At 41.7% G+C, this 17628-nt stretch overlaps 2 protein-coding genes across 2 annotated transcripts; one reads left to right on the top strand and one right to left on the bottom strand.

Annotated features, from left to right (window-relative positions):
• Positions 1-9750: 9750 nt before the first annotated feature.
• LOC124686790 (phosphate transporter PHO1-3-like) lies at positions 9751-14557 on the top strand. Its single transcript, XM_047220715.1, has 14 exons — positions 9751-10271; positions 10369-10702; positions 11194-11632; positions 11710-11758; positions 11851-11922; positions 12005-12134; positions 12217-12337; positions 12439-12688; positions 12774-12878; positions 12981-13025; positions 13234-13386; positions 13490-13768; positions 13862-13998; positions 14101-14557. The coding sequence occupies exons 1-14, from the start codon at positions 9909-9911 to the stop codon at positions 14186-14188; spliced, it is 2565 nt and encodes an 854-aa protein (XP_047076671.1). The 5' UTR covers positions 9751-9908; the 3' UTR covers positions 14189-14557.
• A 131-nt stretch (positions 14558-14688) lies between these two features.
• LOC124676706 (putative pentatricopeptide repeat-containing protein At1g68930) lies at positions 14689-16384 on the bottom strand. Its single transcript, XM_047212747.1, has 3 exons — positions 15075-16384; positions 14887-14982; positions 14689-14805 (listed from the first exon to the last, which is right to left on the bottom strand). Exon 1 carries the CDS (start codon positions 16325-16327, stop codon positions 15290-15292), a length of 1038 nt encoding a protein of 345 aa, XP_047068703.1. The 5' UTR covers positions 16328-16384; the 3' UTR covers positions 14689-14805; positions 14887-14982; positions 15075-15289.
• Positions 16385-17628: the final 1244 nt, after the last annotated feature.

Consider the following 17628-nt stretch of genomic DNA (forward strand, 5'->3'; position numbering starts at 1 on the left):
CAAGGCGACCCGCTATCTCCCATGCAAATCCGCCACAATGTTAAAAAGTATGGAGTGTGATTTGCTGCCCTAAATATTAATGAGGGCTTGAAATTCATGACACTGAGATTAAGAACAGAACTCTCCTAGGTAAATGGTTGTTCGAGCTTCTTATCGAAGATGGGATGTGGCAAAATATTCTCAAGAGGAAGTACATATATGGCTAGATAATGCCACGCTCCATGAACAACATCCATCTTTGTATAATATTGTGTATCACAGAAGTGATATGATTGCTATGGTGTTGAAATCTTCCCCACCGAGTGTAACGTTTAGATGTGATCTCGTTTGTCCAGGCTAGCATCATGTAATGATTTGAGCGCCTGTCCTTTGTCCAGTTGGCGCAGGGTACCGATGAGTTCAGATAGAATATTAAATTCTCCGTACAAAGCTTTAATCCAGCCAGATTTTTGTAGTGAACAATAATTTCCTAGCGAACAATAAAAAAGATTTAAAAGATGGAAATTCCACTTAAAACTAAGGTTTTTGCGATGTATCTTCATCGAGGCGTAATCCACCGGAGACAACATTGTGAAGCGAAATTGATGGTATGAATGTAAAAAAGTGTGTCTTATGTTAAGCATATTTTCTTCGAGTGCAAGTTTCTTAGATCTATATGGGGTCATCCATCTAGATAGGTTCTACCTTATACCCTGCAGGTAGCGTTGTGAATATATTTGCCAATTGGCTTAATGCTGTGGATAATACGTTCAAGTTACTTATTAGGGTGGAAGAGATTGTTATTGTTTGGTCACTATGGTTATCTAGAAATGACAAAGTTGTCAATGAAAATAATATTCTTTTATGTCGATTATGTACTGGTGCACGGCTACGCTTTATTCATGGTCGTCCCTATAGAGTGTGGAGCATCCCGACCTGTTTACGAAGGTGTCTACACGGTTGAAGGATACATTGAAAGAATTTTTCCCAACATGGATGGCAGAGTAACCTTCGGATTGGTTGCGTTTTTCACTTGTACTGTGCCGTTTGGTTTAATTCGGAACTTGGAGGCTTTCAATGTGTATGGATGTGTGCATCTTCGTTGTAATGTTTAATCTTTTTAAGTAATAAAGCGTCCTTTAGAAAAACCTATTAGCCTTTTTAATTGACCAGTTATTAGTTACTCCATGTGTTTGCCTCAAAAAGAAAGTTAATTCCTCCATTCTATATTGGTTGTCACTAATTTAGATATGTGTGACGACAGGTAATATGGACCGGAGGGAGTAATCAAGAGGATAGTGGTAAAAACTTTTGACACATAAAGTAATTATGTTTTTGAAGAAAAAAAATATGGAAATTGTACACTGATATCAATCCATTTCATCTCGGATCCTCCTTGTTAATAGAAGATCTTGCACTTGGTTCGTAGGCTGAGTGAGTGCCTTTTTTGGCAACAGGGCGTAAGGTTATTGTTAGGTTAACAACAATTCATGGAACTGTTTGAAAAAACAACTTTCAGCACTGATACTTTGTTTAGGGTCCATAGTTTCTTCCATTAACCATACCACTATACCAGTACAATGGAGCGGGGAGACAATGAGACATACGTACACCTTGAGATGACATAGGCCGATAGGCACAGCTCAGAGACAGACGCAAGAGGAAGAATTCTCGGAAAAAATGCTAAGGTTCAGCATCCTTGGGCCCTTATTGGATCCTCGTAGATATTTACTTGGGCTGCTATTGGACCATATTTTATCTGGCTTACCCATGCTACTGCACACGCCGGCCGTTGCTGCTACGCGCCGCCTACTCTCCCAGTTCGTAACTTCTTATCGATCTGAGCTCCACCCCAAATCCCACGCCGGAGTGCAGCTTCATGCGCCGCATTTCTTTCAACGGGAATGACGCGGGCTTCTTCCTCCACATCTCAGTCTCGTCCCGAATTTTCGCCAGCTTGGAACCATGAAGGATAAGACACAAGTACACATAATTGGATGTGAGTTCTGCATGCGTTTCGCCTGTTATTCATCGTTCCGATATGTATTTCGCCTAGTTATTCATCTTGGACTTGAAACTCGTAAACGGCTGTGTGCATCCTGGTTTGCAGAGCTGGATGTAATTGCTTCTCAAAGTAATAAAGCATCCTTTATCGAAAAAAATGTGTTTCGCCTGCTTGTCAAACTCACCAACTCCAGGTACATGGTCAGGATGTCAAATAGCTGTATCATAGTCGTCCGTCCAAGATTTGCGTCGTCATGACGCCTTCTTCAAATGCAAAATGACACTTGGGTTCGTCTTCGAGGAAATGAGTAGTTTTTTCATGGTTCTAAAAGTTGGAACATGGTAAAATGGTAATGCGACCAATAGCATATCTGATCTCGAATCGAAGCAGTTTCCGCGATCCTCTAAGCAACAAAGGGGTTTAAAACTCACAGGATCCGTATAAAAGCAACATATACTGCAAATTGGTGTTCACTGATGCAGAATAACTTATCATTTTGTTAATTCAGAATCAGAACAAATTTGTGCTATGCGATGCTTGCATGCTCTTACCTTCACTTCCTCTATCGTCTCGAGACCCAAATTTCCTGGATGTTATTCTCATAACAAAATCTTCAATAGTTGTTCATAGTGTGTTCTCAAGAAAATAATTTAAACCGGTTCATTTTTGTATTTTTGTGAATTCGCTGCTTTAGAGGGGAAAAAGAACTGGAAAATATTCGAATATATGCACATATAATTGAGCATTGTGTTGACCTATTATTATTCACTGCATATTATTCAAACAAACTTCAACTCTACAAATTTACACCCATAGTCATAGGTAGCATTTTTATAAATCATGTGTTCAGACGACATGCAGTGTGAGCGTGATAATGAGAGGTTACGTTGTATCAGTGAGAACTGTTCCTTAATTTAAATTTGGGTGCTTATGAAATAAATTGTGTGTATGCTTCGCTCTGTTCCGAACGAAACGGTATGACTTGTGGGTGGCAGTGGGTAATTTTCGTCTAATTTTTAGAAGCCAACGCGGCCGAAGCTGGTCTGAACTCGATGCCATCGACTGCATGATTTGTACGTGCGGGAAGTTGCTGCGTTTAGAGAATCTACTGCCTAAAAATTCTGTTTGGTTTGGATTATGCGGTTGTAGCCACGAAGTTGGTCCCAGAAGCTCAACCAAACACAGCCTAAATCTCAAGCCTGAAGGTATCTGCACTGCAGATTTAAGTTTCAGTTGGTAACTGACAAAGGAAACTAGATTTGCTGCAGTACAGTCTAGAGACTGCAATTTGTTCCCGGATAACTTCATGGGAAACAGATGCTAAGAAACGTGATGAGAATATAAGTTAGGTTTTTCACGGATGTGGTGAGAAACAATTGCATAAAGTACGGACTTTTTTAGGTTTATTCCTGGTATATCTCACGTAGTTGCTTGTTTTTTATCAGATTACAGTGTTCGGTAATGAGAGCCATGCAAAAAGTGAAAGAAGGAATATATTCTGCCGCATTACAGAACTAGATATCCGAACTCTGATCATTTATGCCCTTCACAAATACGGTAATATATGCTGTCTTCAATCTGCCTGATGGAAAAGGCCTGGAACCTATATACAATGCAAAGATAAGAAATCTCACAATTATTGATCTGACTGTAAGAACAAATTTGTACCTAGTCGCAGCATATTACACCTGCTCTTGCAATCAGAGTGGGCATGGGCTGCTGCCTGCTAGGCGCTTGAAAAGCGGATCTCCTTTATGCCATGTTGTAATGCCGAGTCCTCGAAATATTTCAAAGATTCATGTGTAGCATCTCAAGACCTAGAAGTATTTTGGCAAAGTAAAAAAAACTCTTTTAACACACTCAAACTTACCTCTTAGGTGGTAACATAAGTATTCAATTAGAGCCGTCCATTGATGAAGTCTATATTTGATAATGTGAACACAACAAGTGTAGTAACTAGTAAGAGCTTTCTAAAAAAAGGAATATCAAAAGTAATTAGCTTGTTTGTTTTATCCTTGTATACTTAGGTCTAGAAAGAAAAGGAATCATTCTTATAATTGCATTCCTTGTTTTTGTTCTTTGACAGATACTGTTGATTCAGGAGCAACATCAAATTCTTGAACTTACATTTAAAAGTGGAGAATTGACGTTCAACAGACAACGTACACAGTGTGTACAATGTGGATATGAAGTTGGAGGAGGAAAAAAGATGGTGTATTCCTTGGCATATTGCAGCCACCGTTGTACTCAAACTGTTATGTTGACTTGTTGAGAGATTATTCATCATCAACCCAAATTAGCTACATACACGGCATTCCTATAATTGTACGGCATGTCGACATATCAAAAGGATCTGCTCCCATGCATCGTCTTCAAAACTGAAATGCTTAGAGAGAACCAAAACAATCCGTTTATGCTCAGTATATTACACCTGATAATATTATCTCCATGAGCATCTTCAGTAGAGAACCAAAGCGACAAGGAGAACCACTGATACGGTTAACGTGGAGCAGTGCACAGCGTACCGGTAGCAAATGGTGTTCGTGGCAAGAAGTTTGGATCTCATGAAGTTACAAGAACAGATGCAGTACTTGATTGATACCACTGGTAGGTTCTAATAGCATCTCCGAAATGCAGTTGATGTGTATCCAACTATCAGCAGTGCAGTGGTGAAGTATATTTATAATCTTGCAACGTGTAGCTATGATAGATATGTTGCTGAGAGAAAAGGAACAAAATCTTGCATGTAATGGTGTTCCCCAAGAATGTGCTTTCCGATATTGATTATTTTCATGTCTATGAGTATTCATATAAGTCTATATAATATCGAGATTAGGATGACATAAAGAATCGAAATGAAAGTTGCTTTCTTGGCTGCTTCAAGTGGTACTGTTGCTCTTTTTTGTCAGTGCCAGCCAATGTTAGGAATCTGAAACTATTTGGGGAATCCTATACTGGAACATTGGCTGATGAATTTATACTGTCCATGTATGTGTTATTGGGTCATAATGGAAGGAGCAGAGGAACATTTTGCGAACCGAGTTTGATACCCACAAGCAGGCATGTCGATTTGCATTAGGTAAAGTGGCGTTTCCTGAAGAACAGAATCAGATATGCTGCCTACTGGGACAACACTAGCCAAAGCACGTACTGATTTGCTGCATACTTTTTCTATCGTAATTTGTGCTTACACAGCTTAGCCTTCTCGATCTCCAAAATAATTAGGTACCGCGATTAGTCTTTAATTACTATTTTTACTCGGTGTTCTAAGATGTTCTTTATTTAATAACCTGTTTTTTTGCGGAAAAAAAAAACAAGCTGGAGAATACTTCATCAATACATACTCATTTTATTTCCTTGGGATCAGATGCCACATTCTGTCAGCCCACTCAAATGATATATGAATTATGCATGCATGCATGAACACCAACCTCCTAGGTAAAAGAAAAATCTGATATAAAGTTGAGAAAGGCGACGATGCGCCGCGTCGTTCACCATCGCTTGAGCTGAATTGTGCTTTGTGGAAATTAAAAGAGGCATCAAATCAACAGGTCAGTGATGTCATAGCTTGCCTCCCAAATGTCTCAAGAACATGGTATAGCTGGGCTAGCAGCTACTTGTCGGAAGGTAAGTGTTCCGTGGTAGTGTTTATCACTTGAAACACTACAAGGATATCAAAAGCTATCACAGTCACTAAACTAAACTAAACAAGAAAAACATAGAAACTGTAAGAAGCCTGGAAACCAGACGGCTCTCTCATGGAAGTAACAGATTTCACCATCATCACCATGGTGTCATGTTTGAACTGGAAAAAAGGAGTAAAGTGGTAACTGACACATGCTTGCTGGCCCTCCAATCTTCATCGGAGGGACAGGAACCAATGTGCAAAAGGTAGACTTGCACATGCCTTAGACAAGAGTATCTTGTGAGTGTATAAAGATGAGATAGCAACCATATCCAGGATGTGTTCTTTTGCAGGGAGTAGTGGGGGAGAACAAAAACAATGTCATGAGACAGAGACCAGCAATGACACGAAATCAGGATTGCCTGGTACTAGATAGCTCAAGAGACTGATTGGATCATGTCACTGAAATCTGTCTCAATGGGTGCATATATTTTATGTGGTAGGATTTCTTCCCCAGCCTTTTCTTTTGTCCTGAATCATTTTATATTTAAATAAAAAGGGGATTAATGCTCTAGTGTCATGAATCGTGATGTATCTTCCGTTACAACATCAAAATCAGGTGACTTATGTCCATGTGAGTGTGACTTTCGGCTTGCTAAACGTCTAGCGTCATTATGTATCTCCCGTTACAATATCAAACAATGTGACTTATGTACATGTGTACATGTGATTGTGACTTTCACTCACTAAAGGTTAAAATTGCTACCATAATACAAAAAAAATTATTGAGGCCTGGAGAAAAGGCTTTGCCATCATTCTATAGAGAAGAAGTGATCCTCTCTGTTCCTAAATAATTTATGTACTAGTTTTTTCCTAAGTTAAAATTCTCTAAGTTTGACCAAAGTTATAAAAAAATGTCAATATTTTCGACATTAAATGTGCATTGTACGGGATTTTTTTTGAATGCAATACAACTAATTTAGTATTTTAAAAGTTGATATATTTTTTCTACAAAGTTGGTCAAACTTAAAGCAGTTTGACTTAGAATAAACCTATAGCCTTTGATAATAAACCACATTCAAAGTGGGGAGCACCGCTAGGTTCGTAAAATGGTTGTTTAGCCCCTCGTCCACCTGGCGTTGAAAACGTGTGCATGGCTCCTACTCGAAGTGGGTGCTAGAGCTTTTGGCCTAACCTTGAACTCAAATATACATGGTTACCAGTGAATAGAAACAAAGAACGGCTCACATGTTGGTGGGTTCGGTCCATATAGAAAACATCGAAACGATGTTTTTTATGAGCAAGTATTTCTGACCCGCTGCAGGTTATCTACCTGTTCTATTGCCAGTGGAGGTTATACTACATGTTGCACATCGATAGAAAAAACTCCTAGCACTCGCAACTTACCAACATGTATTGATGTATACACGTGTCCTACGCTCTTCCGACAGCGATCGAGGATAACAAGGGTTTGGTAAGTCGGCATGCCCAGGTTTGGTTTGTCAACTGGGAGCTCTTTACGACACAAATTGTGGTTTAACACAAGAATTTGGGCCGGATGAGACTTGTTTTCTAAGGTGTAACACAATCCATTATCATAAAAAAAGTCAAGAAAAGCAGGTCTCATTATATCCAAAAACCGCTTTCTCAACGATCTTTTTCCTCGAAATAAATTAAGCAGAAAACTTCCTGGTGAATTGGCACCAGGACCTCTTTAGAGATTGCAATTCAGATATACTTGTCAATGCGGGATGGCTTTCATGATAATCGCCTTGTTAACCATTGAGGTACGCCTCTATTGGCTGTGAGGGCATCACTTCCTGGTGCATGAGAATATCCCGTCACATATTCCCCAAGTAAAAGCAACACTGCCGAAAAGTTAAAAGAGCTCCCTGTGGTCTATATATGGACCCTAAGATTTGCAGCGTTTTCCTTTTGCTGACATCTTGATGCTGACCGGATTAAACCATCCTAGTCCTAAGGCTTATAGGGAACTTACTTAAAATTGGTCTCAGTAAAGATGAATAGTCCAAAAAACAATCGTCAAATATCCTTCATTAAGCTCTTTGTCCAAACATCGATCTAACTGCAAGTAAAAAAAAGAATCAGTAAAACATGAACCGCGTGAATTTTAACACTCATATTTGACGTGCACTTGCGCTGGAACATATACTGATCAGCAAAAAAATTATGCATCTGACTAATACTTGGCTGCTTACCAAATTTGTCATTTTATAGGTGGAAAAAAAGCAGCTGATCATGAAGAAAATAAAGATATATCACGGAATTCCAGGAGAGATAAGCAAAATCTTCTCTGGGAGAAAATAGAAGCCGTTGTTGCTTAAGTAACACAAAGGATTTTGCCTTTGCTGTCCACTCTCTGAAGACCATCCTGCCTCCCAGCTTTGTCAAAATAGCAGGATATCATTTTAAAGTTGCAAAGCAGAGTTATCATCTTCTTTTCAGGATGCACTTTGTAATTCCATTACCAATAATTTGTTTTCAAGGATTCCCGACCATTCATTTTCAACTAAAAGTAAAGTTGTGTCTGTTTAATTATATACTCCGCTTAGTGTCCATCTCAGGAGACGACCTCTTCCAGTTGAGCTGTTGCATTTGAGCCTTCCTTGTCGGACATCTACTAAACTGGAATGATTCACAAGATCAGTATGGCTGACGGCCAAGAATAACCTGCACAAATCAAGAAAAAATGTATGTATTTGTGATAAGATTGCTAAATTCTTCTATTATCCAGAAAAAAAAATGCATTTGACTGATTGACATGCTTTCTGCAAAATTAAGACTGGCACACTTGTTAAGCGCTCAAGACAGTATTCATATGAAAGAAAAGCACAGATTACTTGAAGTGTAGTAATTGTTTAGTTGTATTCCTTATTAATCATGTTTTACTTTAAACTAAAATTCACAATGACAGCCACTTCGCACCACATTGCATATTGATGTATAATCATGTATGAGATTTCGTCATTTACTAACTAATTTTGTATGGAATTTCGTCATCTAACTAATTTTATATGGAATTGAACAGTTGTCCAATAATTAATTGTCATCATCGAAATATCCAACAGGGACTGTTGGGTGTTTAGTGGAGCTCTAACTTCCCTTTTCTCTTTTGAGTAAGCTGTAACTTGTTGGGGAAGTGTGGAATCCGGATACCTAGTTAGACAAGGGCATATTGGCAATAATCACATGAGATGTACTAGATTACTAGTGCAAAAAGCAAAATTAGCACAACTAATATTAGAAAAACTTGAGAAATTTAGACAAGATTGGCATACCCTATACATGGTGATCGAGCGGTTTCTGTAGTGCACAACAGACTACTAACCCATCTTGTTCGGTGGGCCCAGGCCACAGCAGGGCCCGGATGCAGTGATAGAATGGATGCACCGAAAGAGTGAACTAAAAGAGCACCATATGCGTCCCAGCCATGATCCGACTAAAATTTAAAAATAAGTGACTCAAATTTGTCTAAATAGATCCAACTGTACCACGTACTCATGGACTAGTCCTCTTCGTCCGTACATGCATGGGTCACTCGCGCTGTGGGTGTGTGTGTGTGTGTGTGTGTGAGCTCTCCTTGTGAGAGAGAATCCAGTGAACATTTTCCTGGTGCATGGGAATAATGGTATGACTCTTTACTAGTTGGTCCGTGAATCCTTGTCTTTTTGGCTTCGCGTGACTACACCGACAAGATTGTGTGAGGTCATGCACAGAGTGACAAATAATTCCGCTGATGGCTAGGCTGCCAACCTGACCTGTGTAGTATCGGGTTTCTTTTGTTACATAGCACTGAAACACCGCTACCCATCTGAACAGCGGGTTTCTTTTGTTTGCCGAAAACAGGTAATCACAGAGCCCAGTATGTTAGGAATTACTCAAAATTGGCTAGTGCACTGAGTGGTAATTTTGGAATGTGCCCAATTCTTCTTCGCATTGGTCCATTTCTTCAACCTTTCTGGGACAAGTTTCTTTGCACTAGCTCCATGCATGACCCCAACCGCCTCCACCATCACCACCGGTTCACCCAATGGAGCTGAGTGATCCACCTATCCTTCTCTCCTATAAAACACCTCCCTCCCACTCCTTCTCCTCTCTCCACTGGGGAGATAGACAGGGAGAGGAAGAATCCATTACATTCCAAGGCACCAACTTACATGCCCAACTGGTGATCATAATTGACAGGAGCTAGCATAAACCCCCCATAAGCAGCAATTTATCCTCCCGTCTCCTTCAGCCCTCTCACTCTAGCTAGATTCCAATTCCAATTCTCATCCAATGGACACTAGCACACAGGTGCATGCAGCACATATAAGTACAGCTTACCCCATGGCCTCCTCTCAGACACCCAGATACCAGTACCACGGCTGCAGTGAGCTGCAGTGCTGCACCCTGAAGCCAATGGTGAAGTTCTCCAAGCAGTTCGAGGGCCAGCTCGTGCCTGAATGGAAGGAGGCCTTTGTGGACTACTGGCAGCTCAAGAAGGACATCAAGAACCTGCAGGTCGCCACCGGCGAGGGCGGGGACAAGGCAGCAGCGCCACCGTCGCAGTGGCAGGCACCGGCGGCTGCTAGTCACTGGGTGATGAGGCTCCCGTTCCTCAATCCCCACGGCCACCAGAAGGAGAACAGCGTCATACAGGCATGCACATCCGAATGCATAGTTACTTTTTGATCCATGTCTGGCTGGCGGAGATGATCGCCTGAAATGTTTATATGTTGTGACGTCTGCAATGCAGGTGCACAGAAAGCTGGCAAGCAGCGGCAACGACGGCGCGGTCGTCGGGGAAGTCTACGAGACGGTGGTTCTGGACACAGCAGGGTTTGCAGGCGCCGAGGCAGAGGCGGCAAGCGCGTTCTTCCAGAGACTGGACGAGCAGCTCAACAAGGTGAACCGGTTCTATGAGAGGAAGGAGAGGGAGTTCCTGGACCGCGGTGAGTCCCTCAGGCGGCAGCTGCAGATCCTCGTCGAGCTCAAGGCCGCCGTCACTGAGGCACGTCGGCGCGCAGGCTCGTCGGCAGCGGGGAGCACCGACCAAGAGGACCCATCAGTCTCTTGCTCTATTCTGCATGGTGAGTGTACACACATAAATGATACATGCACGTCGCTGTATCCAGATATACTTGTTAATTAAACCAGTCGAGGGCAAAAGCTGATTAGGACAGCTGCTACTGATATGGTGGTTGATCTTGAAATATGCATAAATAAGCCTATATAGATCTTAATGGATGAGAAATCTAGAAAAGCAATCCTTGTTGACATATCTAAATTAATGCAGTTGACGGGTAAAGACTTAGGAGTGCAATTTAAAGGCATATATTTGTATTCACAAATGAAATACCCTGAATATAGGTTGACCGCTAGTGTGACCATTTCCTTCTTCATCAAGCATGAGCTTGTTGTATTATTTTCTATTAGCATACGAGAAACTGAATAATGGCAAACCAACTCAGCCGATAGGAGGATGAAGATGAACCAACCCATTACTTTAACCATAAATGAGCTCCTCGATCTTAGATGTCACTATCAAAAACTGATTATCACTCACCACTCGAACTTACAGGAGATCAATCCCTCCGAGGCATTACGGAGCAAGAACAAGAAGGTCAAGAAAAGTTCACCAAAGATTATATTGCAAAGAGCACTGATGAAGGAGAGGACCAGCTTTCCATCTCTGGAGGTTTAGGTAACTCGGGAAGGATTGATAAGCCAAGAGAAGAAGCTGCCAACAAGATGAGGACACTCTCAGGAAAGGAGGTCACATGCCAGGGCAGGAGTGTGAGGATCAACATTCCCATCACCACACCATCGAGGACTGTCATCGCCATCCGTGAACTTCTGTTTGATGACATGCTAAGCCAATCAAGGAAGATTGGTGGGATTGGTGGTGATGGCTGTGAGAAGTTAAGCATCAACAAGAAAAAGGTGCACCAAGCAGAGAAGATGATCAGAGGAGCGCTGGTTGAACTGTACAAGGGCTTGGGGTACCTCAAGACATACCGGTACGTGTAGCTATTGTATGAGTTAAGCTTTGTGCACTGAGTGGGTACTGACATGGAAAGCACTCTTGTTGCTTCAGGACCTTGAACATGGTGGCTTTTGTGAAGATTTTGAAGAAATTTGACAAGGTTCCTGCCAATGCCTCTCTCTGTATTGCATTCCCTAAAAGTTTCCATAGATAAAGCATTGCTGAAACAACGAACTATACTTCATGTTTCAGATTACAGCAAAGGAAGTGCAAACAACTTACCTGAAAGTAGTGGAGAGCTCCTACTTTAATAGCTCTGACAAGGTATTTTGCAGTGATACAGAAGTCTTAGATTTGAAGCATTTCAAACGGTTCTCAGTTCTGACTGAAAACTTCATCTTAATAGGCAATCAGGCTGATGGACGATGTCGAGGAGCTGTTTGTGAGACATTTTGCAACTGGTGACAAAAGGAAAGCAATGAAGTATCTGAAGCCAAATCAAAAAGAAGAATCACATGCTACCACATTTTTCATAGGTAATAGTTGTTTATAAGCTTTGCAATCCTTCCATCACCAAGATAATTTCAGATTCCTTATGCGCTACTGTCAAATTTTCAGGACTTTTCACTGGTAGCTTCGTAGCATTATTTATCGGTTACTGTATCATGGCGCACATAGCTGGGATGTACACTCAGCAGTCAAACAAAGTCTACATGTCAACATCCTATCCTGTCCTTAGGTAAGCACCCATGTGAATTCCATTGCTGCTATACTCTTAAGAAAGAAAAGATGCTACAACTGAACACTCCAGTACTGACATTAGATGGTCCCAAACTGCAGCATGTTCAGCCTCTTCTTCCTGCATCTCTTCGTCTACGGATGTAACATCTTCATGTGGAGAAAGACACGCATAAACTACACATTCATATTCGAATTTACACCTACCAAAGAGCTTAAGTATCGTGATGTGTTTTTGATATGCACTACCTCTATGACGGTTATTATTGGTGTCATGTTTGCACACCTGACACTCATTGTCAAAGGGTATTCTTCAAGTGCAGTCCAAGCAATCCCAGGATGCCTACTTCTGGTATGCTATAATCAACAGTACAAATGTAATGGTTATCGTTCAATGTTGTTATACCAATATGAGGCTTATGCTTGAGTTTATTCAGGTTTTCTCATTAATATTGGTCTGCCCTTTCAAAATCCTCTACCGATCAAGTCGTTATCAATTCTTAAGAGCAATCAGGAACATCATTCTAACCCCCTTTTACAAGGTATTTTGATATAGATGAAGAGCCTTTTTTTTTCCAGATGAGTGAAGTCCTATCGAACTCCATATTAAAAAAATATTGCTCAATACATATGTTTATATGCAGGTTGTCATGGTCGATTTCTTCATGGCTGATCAGCTTTGTAGCCAGGTAATCACATAATATAGGCTAAAGGTTCATTTGAGTGCTCAGTAGAGTCCATTTTCAATATAAACTGTTCGGCAAATATAAATTGTTTTGTCAACATAAATGTTTGTTCGAGTTACTATACTGGTCATTACTACAGTGTAGTGTCTAGATCAGCAATGATGGTTTCGATTCCGAAATGACTAATAAAGTAATGATCGCTGGCAAATAGGTACCACTTCTTAGGAGCCTGGAGTACCTGGCATGTTATTACATAACCAGCAGCTATAAGACACAAGACTATGGATACTGCACAAGAGTGAAACATTTTCGAGATTTGGCTTATGCAGTATCCTTCCTGCCGTACTACTGGAGAGCTATGCAGGTATACAAGATTGAACATGACTTACTACATCATAACGTCTGTTCTTCAAACTTGTATAGGTAGTGCTGCCTTGTCTTATTTTTATGGTTTTCGTTCCTGACAGTGTGCAAGAAGATGGTTTGATGAAGGGGATATAAACCACATTGTCAACCTTGGGAAGTATGTGTCAGCGATGCTTGCTGCAGGAACAAAAGTCGCATATGAGAATGATAACAGTGCTGGATGGCTCTCACTAGTCGTCATCGTGTCAAGTATCGCCACTATCTACCAACTCTACTGGGACTTTGTCAAGGACTGGGGCCTTCTACAGTTTAACTCCAAGAACCCTTGGCTTCGTAACGATCTGATACTTAAACAAAAATACATTTATTTCATATCCATGGTATGTTCTCTAAAACAGTTAAGGTATACATCAAAAATAATTGAGCACAGATAAATTTTATGATGTACTTACCGAGAGCCTGACATTTTGCAGGGTTTGAACCTTCTTCTGAGGCTTGCTTGGCTTCAAACTGTCATCCACCCTAACATTGGAAGCCTGGACTCAAGAGTGACTCTGTTCTTTTTGGCAGCTCTTGAGGTGATTCGACGAGGCCATTGGAACTTCTACAGGTAAAGTTTTTTACAATGAATCCTAACTCTTGAATTTTTCATTGTGATGGAATTTTACAAACCTGACATTACTAAATGACACTATAAAAACTTCTATGTCAGGTTGGAGAACGAACACTTAAACAATGCGGGCAAGTTCAGAGCTGTGAAGGTTGTTCCACTCCCCTTTCATGAAGTCGAAGAGGACTAACAGCATGGGGTGTCATTGCAGCAGATTCTAGGGTTGCAGAACTCCTAAAACAGTTCAGATGTATCACCAACTAATGTTAGAAATCATGCATTACACTACTATAATTCAATTCATTTTTGGTGTGACAAATATAGGGCCTTCAAACGTTCGGTTTGGAGAAGTGATATGCAAATAATTACACTACATAAAGTAAACACATGAGTCCCAATTAGTTCTCAATGTAAGAATTGGTACTGATAACATGTAAGCCTAAGTCAGATCACTTCATGAGAACATCCAAGTAATAGTTGCTCTACAGTTCTCTTTTGCCTGTTCGCCCATCTTGTAATTTGGATATCTGGGAAATGTAATTACATCTTGTTACTGGTACTTCTGTAATGCATAAATTACCTCAAAATAGACCAGTTAAGGGTCACTATATGAGTAAATGAATTTTCTGTTAACTTATAACTTACTTACATTACAAGCTCAACAATATCGCAAACATCAGAAGATACTGACAGATTCAGTAGTGGAGCTCCAGCGCTTTGAGTAAAGAACATACACAAGATCCTGGCATGCAGATTGTTGATGTTGCAGCTAACCTCACTTGACAGACCGTCTTATTTGCTGCATGTCTGCCACAAAATAGCACTTTACAAGTTAATCTAGAAATCAGAGAGCATATGCAATAAGAGCTCGACAATGCTCATACTAACCTCACACTGCAGATGAATGCAAAAAGGTATAGAGGCCTGACATTGCATTTGCGACAGTGGGATAGCACCTCTAGTTTTCCAATATCATCAACTCACCTGACAATGTAGAAGAAAGTATTACTGTATTGTACATAGTTGCAAATGCTCTATTTGCATTTTACAGAGGTGTTAGTAACAGAATATCTCACCTTCAAGACAAGAAGCACATCACCACTAAGTCCTATGCCATAAAAATGATAGTAGTCTAGTCCTTCGTACGAAGTCATTTTTCTAGTGGAGATATGGCGTCGGGTCATTTCTCAAACATGCGCGATGTGCAGTCAGTCTATCACACACCTTCGAGTCCATTATGTCTCAACTCCACCTGATGTGTACAAAACGAAGCATCAACACATCACCCATCTTACGTTGTTTCAACTTGCAATACATCAAATGTATTATCTGAATATTCTTCTCCACCGACCCAACTACTTCCCACGTCTTTTCTTACTCGTTGGAAATCAAACACAGTACGATTCAAAGCCTTCTCTTCCCACATGTCAACTGAAGCATGAATGCTGGATAATATAATGTATGGTGAAGGATCATCTGGTCTTATTTCAAGAATCTTCTTTGCGGCCAGCCTTCCTAACTCCACATTACCATGAGTCCTACATGAAGCTAGCAAAGCTTCCCACACAAGTTTGTCTGGATGACAAGGCATAGCATCAATAAACTCTAGTGCATCAGAAAATCTTCCAGCACGGGCAAACAGATCAACCATGCAGGTGTAATGTTCCATCTTGGGCTCCACATTGTACTTGGTGTTCATCAGTTTGAAATACTCACAACCCTCTGCAACTAGGCCCATTCGGCTGCAAGATGATAACAAGCCAACAAAAGTGTAATCATCTGGACACACTGCTTCTTCTTGCATCAGATGAAATAGCTGAATGGCCGCCACCTCATTGCCATGCTGTGAAAAACTTGTGATTAGTGCATTCCACGAGATAATGCCTCTACTCCTCATTGAATTGAAGATCTTCAATGCAATACGAACACTTCCGCACCTGGCATACATGGTCAAAAGAGCATTCTCAACAGAATCTGCATCATCAATTCCTAACTTCACTACCCTAGAATGAATTTGCCATCCAACAGCATAGTTTGTGGTGCTAGAACAGGCTCTTAGCACACTGGTAATGCAAAAGACAGGAGATCCCAAGCCTTTCCGAAGCATTTCCCTGAAGAACAAGAGTGTCTCGTGAGTATGATCATTTTGTGCATAGCAAGTTAGTAATGCCGTCCATGATATAATGTCTTTGTTTTGCAAAAGATCAAACAGAATCTCTGCACTGGTGACATCACCACATCTGCCATAAACAGTGATGGTAGCATTGAGCAGTAGTGTGTCCAGCTTACAGAAAGTCTTTAGGGCATAGCAATGGACCTCCTTGGCCATTCTCAGCTGTCCCAATGATGAACAAACCTGCAGTAGGCTAGTTACAGCTGACTGGTCAATTGCCATGTTTTCCATAATCATCTCACGGAAGTTCCAAACTGCCTCCATGTTGTATCCATTTCGCGCATAAGCAACAAGAAGTGAAGTCCTGGAGAATGCATCGTGCCTTATCCGGCAAGACAATCTGGCCATCTCATCCAGTCCACCACATCTACCATACATTGCTACAAGGGCGGTTCCTAAAGCAGGATCAACCTCGGTTCCCATCTTCAATAAGCAGCCATGAATTTGCTTCCCTCCATGGAGCAACTCAGGCTCATCAAATACCTTCAGGACACAAGAAAACGTTGCGTTTGTTGGCCAAACCTTCAAGAGCAGCATCTTCTTTAACAGGGAAATTGCTACATCACGGTGCTCTGAACATCCATGGTTGACAAGGCAGCTGATTATGCTCGTCCAGCTCGCGACGCTCCTCTGTGGCGAGAGTGCAAACGCCCGCCATGACCAGTCCACGCGCCCGCACTTGGCGTACATGTCCACCAGTGCCCCCGCAACACTCTCGTCGTCAGCCACACCGAACTTGATGGATGAAGCATGCACTTGCGAGCCCGCGACGGTGTCTTTGGCACGGGCGCACCCGACGACCAGAGCACCCAGTGCGAACGAGTTAGGGCGGTCGCACTCCCCACTACGAAGCAAGTCGGAGAACAGAAAGAAGGCCTCGGAGAGAGCGCCGAGGCGGGAGGCGGCGGAGATAAGGACTGACCAGGAGACGATGTTGCGGTGGGGCATTTCGTCGAACAGGCCGCGAGCTTCCGCATGAAGGCTGCCGCGTAAGTAGGAGAGGACGAGGTTGTTGCAGAGGTAAGTGGAGGCGAGACAGCCGAGCTTGACGGCGGCGCCGTGGACTGCCCGCGGGTGGCGGCCGCCGCCGCCGCCACCGCCGCGGAGAAGGGCGGCGAGGTGGTCGTGCATTTGTGCCTGGCATCGGCCGCCGCGCTGAGCCTAAAAAGTCTGCGGCCTCGCGTTCCAGACTTACGGTACAGGCAAAACCTAAATACACTCAGCGGGCATATACTCAGCGAGTACGTTTTACTGCCCATCGGACGAAAACAGTTTCATAATAATTTTGGAGTAGCCATTTCTCAAAAAACTTACTCCCTCCGTCCTGATGTTTAGTTCAAAATTTATTCACAGCAGAGTGTATCTTTTTATCTCCTCAATATATATTTTTTAAAAGCAGAAAAAAATTGCTTCTCTCGTCACAAAAATTCAAGCCGGATAATATTTAACATAGGTCT

The sequence above is a fragment of the Lolium rigidum genome, chromosome 1 (assembly GCF_022539505.1).
Source record: "Lolium rigidum isolate FL_2022 chromosome 1, APGP_CSIRO_Lrig_0.1, whole genome shotgun sequence".
In the NCBI taxonomy this organism is placed as follows: Eukaryota; Viridiplantae; Streptophyta; class Magnoliopsida; order Poales; family Poaceae; genus Lolium; species Lolium rigidum.